Raw genomic sequence first — 12,209 nt, forward strand, 5'->3', positions numbered from 1 at the left:
CAGAGTCCACAGAGATCCCCCTTACATCAGGATCCACCCTTACATCAGGGTCCACAGGATCCCCCCCTTACATCAGAGTCCCCTCTTACATCAGAGTCCCCCCTTACATCAGGGTCCACAGGGTCCCCCTTACATCAGGGTCCACAGGATCCCCCCTTACATCAGAGTCCCCCTTACATCAAGGTCCACGAGATTCCCCTTATATCAGGGTCCACAGGGTCCCCCCTTACATCAGGGTCCCCCCTTACATCAGAGTTCCCCCTTACATCAGGGTCCACAGAGTTCCCCCTTACATTCGGGTCCACAGAGTTCCCCCTTACATTAGGGTCCACTGATTCCCCTTTACATCAGGGTCCACAGTGTCCCCCCTTACATCCGAGTTCCCCCTTACATCAGAGTCCACAGAGTTCCCCCTTACATCAGGGTCCACAGGGTCCCCCTCTTGCACTGCAAAAGGAAAAATATTTGTGTCCCCCCTTTGTTGTATCTTAAGCACGTTGCTAATCACACCAGTTACCTGTTTGTAGTGTAAATATTGATATCACACCGACAATTCTCATTTTGGCCAATTTGTGAACTGTCAGTAAATTTTCTGTGTAGCGTCAGTAAATTTGATTTCAGGCGGTTGGCAGCCCTGATTGTATGGGGTGTGGCCAGTTTCAGTTTTAGTACCCCCCTCCCCTCCCCCCTCCTCCTGCACATTGAAGCACACAAACACAGAAAAGCAAGTCAATCGGTTGTTTAGTTTTATTAAACGAACAAATATGAGTTCTAAAGCAGCAGATACAGGATGGAGTACAAATCTACACACGTGTCTGGAGGAAACGTTGGTGGATCTGTGTTTTTTGGGGTGACGTGGGGGGAGGGGAGGGGGGGGGCAGTGTCTCTGGGTCGGGGGGTTACGGGGTGAGACAGTCCGTGCTGTCCAGTGATAGGTAGATCTGAGCTTTGCACTGGAAGGTGCTGGATGTGTCCGGGATGAGCTCACAGCTGTGCAGGTTCGGAGAGACGTCTTTCACACACAGCGCCTGCAGGGGGAGACAAAGAGACGATGAGAAGTCATACAAAGATGGATGGAAACATCAGCCCCACCCCAGCCCCTCCCCTTCCTTTATCCTTTGGGGGACCCCCCTTACATCAGGGTCTGCAGAGTTCCCCCCTTACATCAGGGTCCGCAGAGTTCTCCCCCTTACATCAGGGTCCGCAGAGTTCTCCCCCTTACATCAGGGTCCGCAGAGTTCTCCCCCTTACATCAGGGTCTGCAGAGTTCTCCCCCTTACATCAGGGTCCACAGAGTTCCCCCCCCCCCTTACATCAGGGTCTGCAGAGTTCCCTCCTTACATCAGGGTCCGCAGAGATCCCCCCTTACATCAGGGTCCACAGAGTTCCCCCCCCTTACATCAGGGTCCGCAGAGTTCTCCCCCTTACATCAGGGTCCGCAGAGTTCCCCCCCCCCTTACATCAGGGTCTGCAGAGTTCCCTCCTTACATCAGGGTCCGCAGAGATCCCCCCTTACATCAGGGTCCACAGAGTTCCCCCCCTTACATCAGGGTCCGCAGAGTTCTCCCCCTTACATCAGGGTCCGCAGAGTTCCCCCCCTTACATCAGGGTCCGCAGAGTTCCCCCCTTACATCAGGGTCCGCAGAGTTCTTCCCCTTACATCAGGGTCCACAGAGATCCCCCCCCTTACATCAGGGTCCGCAGAGTTCCCCCCCTTACATCAGGGTCCGCAGAGTTCCCCCCCCCTTACATCAGGGTCTGCAGAGTTCCCTCCTTACATCAGGGTCCGCAGAGATCCCCCCTTACATCAGGGTCCACAGAGTTCCCCCCCTTACATCAGGGTCCGCAGAGTTCTCCCCCTTACATCAGGGTCCGCAGAGTTCCCCCCCTTACATCAGGGTCCGCAGAGTTCCCCCCTTACATCAGGGTCCGCAGAGTTCTCCCCCTTACATCAGGGTCCACAGAGATCCCCCCCCTTACATCAGGGTCCGCAGAGTTCCCCCCCTTACATCAGGGTCCGCAGAGTTCTCCCCCTTACATCAGGGTCCGCAGAGTTCCCCCCCTTACATCAGGGTCCGCAGAGATCCCCCTTACATCAGGGTCCGCAGAGTTCCCCCCCTTACATCAGGGTCCACAGAGTTCCCCCCCCAAAGCACTTATCAGCCATCTGTCATCACATATCAAAGTTCCCATCAGAGTCTCCATCAAAGTCCTCCTCATATCAGAGTCCCCCATTACATCAGAATCCCTATCAAAGTTTCCATTTCATCAGCATTTATAAAAGAGTCCCCTTAAATTAGAATCCACATCAAAGTCCCTATCAGAGCCCCCCTTATATCAAAGTTCCCCTTACATTGGAGTTCCTTTTACATCAGAGTCCCCCTCACACATCAGAGTCCCCATCAAAGTCTTCCTTAGATCAGAATCCCCATCAAAGTCTTCCTTAGATCAGAGTCCCCATCAGAGTCCTCCTTAGATCAGAGTCCTTATGAAAGTCTTTCTTAGATCAGAATCCCCATCAAAGTCTCCCTTACTTCATCAGAGTCCCCTAATATCACAGTAGCCATCAAAGCCCCCTTACATGAGAGTTCCCCTTACATGAGAGTCCCCATCCGAGCCCCCCTATATATCAGAGTCCCCATGAAAAAGCCTCTCCTAAATTGGAGTCCCTATCAGAGCCCCCCTTATATCGCAGTTCCCCTTACATTGAAGTTCCTTTTACATAAAAGTCCCCTTTACACATCAGAGTCCCCAGCAAAGTTCCACTTACACACGAGTCCCTATCAGTGTCCCCCTTATATCAGGTTCCCCATTAGTATCCCCCTTACATCAGGGTCCTCTTATATTAGATTCCCCCTTAATTGGAGTCCCCCTTACCCAAGAGTCCCCTTTAGAGTCCCTCCTGACTTAAGAGTCCTTCCTCACATCAGGGTCCCTAACAAATTCCCCTCTTACATCGAACGACCAGATGAAATCTCGCAGCAGACCAGATCTGGCCCACGGGCCGTAGTCTGGACACCCCCTGCTCTCCTCTATGGAGGAGGTCACACACGTAGTGATTTGCGATCGATCTGGACTGTGGGGGTGATCACAACAAAATGTAAACGTTGAATGACGTAAAACAATCTAAAATATGATCTATTAGAAAGAAACTATTGAAAACGATCATTTATTCGATCTGTAATACGATCAAATGCCTGACACAAACGTGGATTATTATTTTTTTTTTTAAATCGATCAGAAACAAAAGCGATCAAATTCCGCCTCTGGCCGATCGACCGCCAATGTAAAAACCATTCTAAAGCGCACTAAACTCTACAAATGATTTACGATCCTTGTCTAATGTAATCGTTTTATGGCGGCTGTACACTCATTCGTTAAATGATCGATTTGTTTTCCAATCAATCTCCTCCGATAATCGATCTGTGACCGACAACTGATTCGATCGATATGTCACACATAGAGGGGGGGGGAGTAGTTTTTATAACTTATGTTCCTGCAAGTTATCGATCTCTGTTTCTACCATGCAATATCACAATCAAAATACGATCGTATTTAGGAACAAAAGTATTTCAGTGCAAGAAAGGATCGATCACCGGAAAGGAAAGCCTCGATCGCACAGGTACGTGAAAGTACAGCGGCAGGTCAGCAAGCGGCGTTTCCCTTTCCGATCGATTTTGACTCAATTTCAATCAAATACGAACAAAAAAAGGATCGATCATTTTCTGCCCTGGACGATGGACGCAAGTCCATCGCCCCGGGGGCAGAAAATGATCGATCCTTTAATTGTTCATAAATATGATCGTGTTTTTCGATTGTTTTCACCATTGTAATCTCATAATCTGATCAATCGGAAAACACAATTATATTCATGAACAAAGTGTCTCGGCGCTGCCAATCGATTGGATCGGTGGTTTAAATACGATCACCACTATTAATATTATTACTATTATGCAGGATTTAATAGTTGTGATCGTATTTAAACCACCGATCGAACCGATTGGCAGCGCTGAGATACTTTGTTCATAAATATGATCGTGTTTTTTTTTTCGATTGTTTTCACCATTGTAATTTCATAATCTGATCAATCAAAAAACACGATCATATTTGTGAACAAAGTATGTGAGTCGATCGGCCACGGTGGAATATTATCAATCATTACGCATCGATTGGCAGCGCTGAGATACTTTGTTCATGAATATGATTGTGTTTTTTTTCTGATTGATCAGAGGTACGATCGATAATATTATTACTATTATGCAGGATTTTATCGATCGCACCTCTGTTTTCACCATTGTAATCTCATAATCCGATCAATCAAAAAAAAAGAAAAAATCATATTTATGAACAAAGTATCTCGGCGCTGCCAATCGATCTGATCGGTGGTTTAAATACGATCACAACTATTAATATTATTACTATAAAATTATGCAGGATTGAATAGTTGTGATCGTATTTAAACCACCAATCAAATCGATTGGCAGCGCTGAGATACTTTGTTCATAAATGTGATTGTTTTTTTATTTATTTTTTGATTGATCAGATAATATTATTACTATTATGCAGGATTTATCGATCGCACCTCTGTTTTCACCATTGTAATCTCATAATCTGATCAATCAAAAAAAAAAAAAACAATCATATTTATGAACAAAGTATGAATAATAGTAATAATATTAACAGTTGTGATCGTATTTATACCACCAATCCAATCGATTAGAAGAAACAAAGCTGGCGCAGCTTTATTTCTTCTAATTTTTGTCTGTGTATCGCACGCTTGCTGCAGCCTTTTGTTTTTGGTTTTATTTTGTATTATTGTGGATTAGCGCAGTTTTTTTTGCTTTCAATCCAATTAATTGGCAGCGCTGCCAATCGATGCATAACGATTGATAATATTCCACTGTGTCTGATCGATTTAGATACTTTGTTCATAAATATGATCGTGTTTTTCGATTGTTTTTCCCATTGTAATCTCATAATCCGATCAATCGAAACACACAATCATATTTATGAAGAAAGTATCTCGGCGCTTCCAATCGATTCGATCGGTGGTTTAAATACGATCACAACTATGAAATCCTGCATAATATTAATAGTTGTGATCGTATTTAAACCACCGATCGAATCGATTGGAAGCTCCGAGATACTTTGTTCATAAATATAATTGTGTTTTTTTTTTGATTGATCAGATTATTAGATTACAATGGTAAAAACAGAGGTACGATCGATAAAATCCTGCATAATAGTAATAATATTATCGATCGTACCTCGGATCAATCAGAAAAAAATAAAAAATTATATTCATGAACAAAGTATCTCGGCGCTTCCAATCGATTGGATCGGTGGTTTAAATACGATGACAGCTATTAATATTATTACTATTATTCAGGATTTAATAGTTGTGATCGTATTTAAACCACCGATCGAATCGATTGGCAGCACTGAGATACTTTGTTCATAAATATGATCGTGTTTTTTCCCCGATTGATTGGATTATGAAATTACAATGGTGAAAACAATCGAAAAAAACGATCACATTTATGAACAAAGTATCTCAGCGCTTCCAATCGATTGGATCGGTGGTTTAAATACGATCACAGCTATTATCGATCGCACCTCTGTGTTCACCATTGTAATCTCATAATCTGATCAATCGGAAAAAAACACAATCATATTCATGAACAAAGTATCTCAGCGCTGCCAATCGATGCGTAACGATTGATAATATTCTAACGTGGCCGATCGACTCCATAAATCCTGAATAATAGTAATAATATTAATACTTGTGATCGTATTTAAACCACCGATCGAATCGATTGGCAGCGCCGAGACACTTTGTTCATAAATATGATTGTGTTTTTCGATTGTTTTCACCATTGTAATCTCATAATCCGATCAATCGAAAAAAAAAAAAAAAAAAACACAATCATATTTATGAACAAAGTATCTCAGCGCTTCCAATCGATTCGATCGGTGGTTTAAATACGATCACAGCTATTGAATCCTGAATAATAGTATTAATATTAATAGCTGTGATCGTATTTAAACCACCGATCCAATCGATTGGCAGCGCTGAGATACTTTGTTCATAAATATGATTGTGTTTTTATTTTTTATTTTTTTCGATTGATCGGATTATGAGATTACAATGGTGAAAACAATCGAAAAACACGATCACATTTATGAACAAAGTATCTCAGCGCTGCCAATCCATTCGATCGGTGGTTTAAATACGATCACAACTATTAATATTATTACTATTATTCAGGCGTTAATCGATCGTACCTTATTGTAATCTCATAATCTGATCAATCGGAAAAAAAATATACAATCATATTTATGAACAAAGTATGAATAATAGTAATAATATTAATAGTTGTGATCGTATTTAAACCACCAATCAAATCGATTGGAAGCGCTGAGATACTTTCTTCATAAATATGATTGTGTTTTTTTTCCGATTGATCAGATGATTAGATTACAATGGTGAAAACAGAGGTACGATCGATAAAATCCTGCGTAATAGTAATAACATTAATACTTGTGATCGTATTTAAACCACCGATCGTATTGATTGGCAGCGCTGAGATACTTTGTTTATAAATGTGATCGTGTTTTTCGATTGTTTTCACCATTGTAATCTCATAATCCGATCAATCGGAAAAAAAAACGATCATATTTATGAACAAAGTATCTCAGCGCTTCCAATCGATTTGATCGGTGGTTTAAATACGATCACAACTATTAATATTATTACTATTATTCAGGATTTTATCGATCGCACCTCTGTGTTCACCATTGTAATCTCATATAATCTGATCAATCAAAAAACACAATCATATTTATGAACAAAGTATCTGAGTCCATTGGCCAGGGTGGAATATTATCAATCATTACGCATCGATTGGAAGCGCTGAGATACTTTGTTCATAAATATGATTGTGTTTTTTTCCGATTGATCGGATTATGAGATTACAATGGTGAACACAGAGGTGCGATCGATAAAATCCTGCGTAATAGTAATAATATTAATAGTTGTGATCGTATTTTAACAACCAATCAAATCGATTGGCAGCGCCGAGATACTTTGTTCATGAATATAATTGTGTTTTTTTTCTGATTGATCAGAGGTACGATCGATAATATTATTACTATTATGCAGGATTTATCGATCGCACCTCTGTTTTCATCATCTCATAATCTGATCAATCAAAAAAAAAACACAATCATATTTATGAACAAAGTATCTCAGCGCTGCCAATCGATGCGTAACGATTGATAATATTCCACCGTGGCCGATCGACTCAGATACTATGATATGATACTTTGTTCATAAATGTGATCGTGTTTTTCGATTGTTTTCCTCATTGTAATCTCATAATCCGATCAATCGGGAAAAAAAACACAATCACACAAAAAAAACACGATCATATTTATAAACAAAGTATCTCAGCGCTGCCAATCGATTTGATCGGTGGTTTAAATACGATCACAACTATTAATATTATTACTATTATTTAGGATTTTATCAATCGCACCTCTTGTTTTCACCATTGTAATCTCATAATCTGATCAGGGGTGCGATCGATAAATCCTGCATAATAGTAATAGTCGTGATCGTATTTAAACCACCAATCGAAATCCACTTGTGTGGCATATCGATCAAACAGGTTGTCGATAATAAATCGATTATTCCTATTGGAAGAGATCGATCGGTAAAAAGGAAAACAAATACATCAAAGCATGTATGAGCAGAGCAGTAAAAACCTGACGGGGGCTCTAACCCTCCCACACATAACAGAACACACACACACGTGGATACTCACCATGTTCTTGAGCACGGCTCCCTGCCGCTGGCTCCCGAAGGCGCTCAGGAAACTGTCGTCCGCGGCGGCGTCGGCGCCCTCCACGGCGTTCTCGGGCTCGGAGCGGCGTATGTCGGGCGACCGCCGGATGCCGGACAGCAGCCCGGACGCCCTGCCCACGGAGTAGTAGCTGGGGCCGGTGGACTGCTTGTACCAGGCGGCGGTGCGCTGGCAGGAGAGCAGCAGAGCCAGGGCGCTGCACAGCAGGGTGAGTCGTAGGGAGGGACGGGGGCTCACACACGCCATGGCGATGTACAGTGCTAATGAGATCTGGAGGAGAGAACTGGCAGGCTGGCTTATAAAGAGAAGAGAGAGAGGAGGGGGAGGATCAGGAGGGGAAGACGGAGAGGGGCTGTAGGTGGGTGGTGATGGTGGGGGGGGGGGAATCATAGTGGGGGGGGGAGGTGATGATGGTCGGGGGGGGGGGGTGATGATGGTGGGGGGGGGGGGGGGGTGTTATGATGTTATATCTCCTATTAAACCGGTGACAGCTCCGGAATCACTAGCTCAGCGCCGAGCCCCCCGGAGCGAAGTCTATGGAGAGATCCAAGCGAGTGACAGAGGAATTGTCTGCTTAGCCAGAGATAAAGAATTCTGATTACACGGTGACAACTCACCCCACCCCCCCGCACGGGGCTCCGGGGCCACCGACCGCCCGACACCAATCTGAGACTTTGATTTCTGAATCTGTGAAATGTTCTAAAAACTGGAGGGGAGAAAATAAAATAAAATAAATCAGAGTCGCCTTAAAGGGGGAGTCCACCCGCAGCTGAAGTTTATTCTGCTTATATTTTGCCTTCCCTGGTTCCTCTCCCCCAATTGTTAAATAAAAAGATTACCTTGGTACTTACCTTATTTTAAAGCCAGAGGTGCCATCGCCGGGTCTCTGTGATTCTCTATGCAGTGCAGGCAGATCGTGGCTGGTGGGAGGTGAGGTCTTGTGGCTGGTGGGAGGGGCCAGATCGTGGCTGGTGGGAGGGGTCAGATCATGGCTGGTGGGAGGTGCTGTCTCGTGGCTGGTGGAAGGTGCTGTCTCATGACTGGTAGGAGGGGCCAGAACATGGCTGGTGGGAGGTGCTGTCTCATGACTGGTAGGAGGGACCAGATCATGGCTGGTTGGAGGTGCTGTCTCATGGCTGGTGGGAGGGGCCAGAACATGGCTGGTGGGAGAGGCCAGATCATGGCTGGTGGGAGGGGCCAGATTGTGGGAAGTGCGTTCTCATGGCTGGTGGGAGGGGCCAGATCATGGCTGGTGGGAGGTGCTGTCTCATGGCTGGTGGGAGGGGCCAGATCGTGGCTGGTGGGAGGTGCTGTCTCATGGCTGGTGGGAGGGGCCAGATCGTGGCTGGTGGGAGGTGCTGTCTCATGGCTGGTGGGAGGGGCCAGATCATGGCTGGTGGGAGGGGCCAGATCATGGCTGGTGGGAGGGGTCAGATCATGGCTGGTGGGAGGTGCTGTCTCGTGGCTGGTGGAAGGTGCTGTCTCATGACTGGTAGGAGGGGCCAGAACATGGCTGGTGGGAGGTGCTGTCTCATGGCTGGTGGGAGGGACCAGATTGTGGCTGGTGGGAGGGACCAGATCATGGCTGGTTGGAGGTGCTGTCTCATGGCTGGTGGGAGGGGCCAGAACATGGTTGGTGGGAGGGACCAGATCGTGGCTGGTGGGGGGGGCCAGATCGTGGCTGGTGGGAGGGGCCAGAACATGGTTGGTTGGAGGTGCTGTCTCATGACTGGTGGGAGGGGCCAGAACATGGCTAGTGGGAGGTGCTGTCTCATGGCTGGTGGGAGGGGTCAGATCATGGCTGGTGGGAGGGGCCAGATCATGGCTGGTGGGAGGTGCTGTCTCATGGCTGGTGGGAGGGGTCAGATCATGGCTGGTGTGAGGGGCCAGATCATGGCTGGTGGGAGGTGCTGTCTCGTGGCTGGTGGAAGGTGCTGTCTCATGACTGGTGGGAGGGGCCAGAACATGGCTGGTGGGAGGTGCTGTCTCGTGGCTGGTGGAAGGTGCTGTCTCATGACTGGTGGGAGGGGCCAGAACATGGCTGGTGGGAGGTGCTGTCTCATGGCTAGTGGGAGGGGCCAGATCATGGCTGGTGGGAGAGGCCAGATCATGGCTGGTGGGAGGGGCCAGATCGTGGATGGTGGGAAGTGCGTTCTCATGGCTGGTGGGAGGGGCCAGATCATGGCTGGTGGGAGGTGCTGTCTCATGGCTGGTGGGAGGGGCCAGATCGTGGCTGGTGGGAGGTGCTGTCTCATGGCTGGTGGGAGGGGCCAGATCATGGCTGGTGGGAGGGGCCAGATCATGGCTGGTGGGAGGGGCCAGATCGTGGATGGTGGGAGGGGCCAGATCGTGGAGTTCTAACTTCATATAATTGAGAGGTGTGGTTGTCATTAAATGTTAATTTTTTTATTCACCTTCATTCCAGATCACAGAGCTGTCCATGGTAAGAGCACATCGTCCGGAGTTCTAGACCCACTTTTACGTGACCTTTTTTTTCCTGTCTCAACGCCCTATACAAATAAGCAAAATCTAGAGCAGGTGTGCCCAACCAGTGGCCCGGGGGACTGATGTAGCCCGCGACCTCCTGCTCTGGGATGGAATAAAATAAAATAGAATACCTTATCAATGGAATACCTGAGGACAATGCACACAACTGTCTCAGGGAAATTGACTTAGCCAAAAGCCCCTTTTCACATCAGAGGTTCTCCCATCTCATCAGAGGTCCCCCCATCACATCAGAGCTCCTCCCATCACATCAGAGCTCCTCCCATCACATCAGAGGTCTCCCATCTAATCAGAGGTCTCCCCATCTAATCAGAGGTCTCCCCATCTAATCAGAGGTCCCCCATCACATCAGAGGTCCCCCCATCTAATCAGAGGTCCCCCCATCTAATCAGAGGTCCCCCCATCTAATCAGAGGTCCCCCCATCTAATCAGAGGTCCCCCCATCTAATCAGAGCTCCTCCCATCACATCAGAGCTCCTCCCATCACATCAGAGGTCTCCCCATCTAATCGGAGGTCCCCCATCACATCAGAGGTCCCCCATCACATCAGAGGTCCCCCATCACATCAGAGGTCCCCCCATCTAATCAGAGATCCCCCCATCACATCAGAGGTCCCCCATCACATCAGAGGTCCCCCCTCACATTAGAGGTCCCCCCATCACATTAGAGGTCCCCCCATCACATCAGAGGTCCCCCCATCACATCAGAGGTCCCCCCTCACATCAGAGGTCCCCCCATCTAATCAGAGCTCCTCCCATCACATCAGAGGTCTCCCCATCTAATCAGAGCTCCTCCCATCACATCAGAGCTCCTCCCATCACATCAGAGCTCCTCCCATCACATCAGAGCTCCTCCCATCACATCAGAGGTCTCCCCATCTAATCAGAGCTCCTCCCATCACATCAGAGCTCCTCCCATCACATCAGAGCTCCTCCCATCACATCAGAGGTCTCCCCATCACATCAGAGGTCCCCCCATCTAATCAGAGGTCCCCCATCACATCAGAGGTCTCACCATCTAATCAGAGGTCCCCCATCACATCAGAGGTCCCCCCATCTAATCAGAGGTCCCCCATCACATCAGAGGTCCCCCCATCTAATCAGAGCTCCTCCCATCACATCAGAGGTCCCCCCATCTAATCAGAGGTCCCCCATCACATCAGAGGTCTTCCATCTCATCAGAGGTCTTCCATCTCATCAGAGGTCTTCCATCTCATCAGAGGTCTTCCATCTCATCAGAGGTCTTCCATCTCATCAGAGGTCTTCCATCTCATCAGAGGTCTTCCATCTCATCAGAGGTCTTCCATCTCATCAGAGGTCCCCCATCACATCAGAGGTCCCCCATCACATCAGAGGTCCCCCATCACATCAGAGGTCCCCCATCACATCAGAGGTCTCCCCATCTAATCAGAGGTCCCCCCATCTAATCAGAGGTCCCCCCATCTAATCAGAGGTCCCCCATCAGAGGTCTCCCCATCTAATCAGAGGTCCCCCATCACATCAGAGGTCCCCCCATCTAATCAGAGGTCCCCCCCATCTAATCAGAGGTCTCCCCCATCACATCAGAGGTCCCCCATCACATCAGAGGTCCCCCATCACATCAGAGGTCCCCCATCACATCAGAGGTCCCCCATCACATCAGAGGTCCCCCCATCACATCAGAGCTCCTCCCGTCACATCAGAGGTCTCCCCATCTAATCAGAGGTCCTCCCATTACATCAGAGGTCTCCCCATCTAATCAGAGGTCCCCCATCACATCAGAGGTCCCCCCCATCTAATCAGAGGTCTCCCCATCTAATCAGAGGTCTCCCCATCACATCAGAGGTCCCCCATCACATCA

General features: G+C 47.2%; 1 protein-coding gene across 1 annotated transcript; it reads right to left on the minus strand.

The window, feature by feature from the left end:
• Nucleotides 1-724: 724 nt before the first annotated feature.
• Nucleotides 725-8,221, minus strand: NPB (neuropeptide B). Its single transcript, XM_040331773.1, has 2 exons — nucleotides 7,827-8,221; nucleotides 725-1,028 (listed from the first exon to the last, which is right to left on the minus strand). The coding sequence occupies exons 1-2, from the start codon at nucleotides 8,109-8,111 to the stop codon at nucleotides 900-902; spliced, it is 414 nt and encodes a 137-aa protein (XP_040187707.1). The 5' UTR covers nucleotides 8,112-8,221; the 3' UTR covers nucleotides 725-899.
• Nucleotides 8,222-12,209: the final 3,988 nt, after the last annotated feature.

This window comes from Rana temporaria, chromosome 12, assembly GCF_905171775.1.
Source record: "Rana temporaria chromosome 12, aRanTem1.1, whole genome shotgun sequence".
Taxonomy (NCBI): domain Eukaryota; kingdom Metazoa; phylum Chordata; class Amphibia; order Anura; family Ranidae; genus Rana; species Rana temporaria.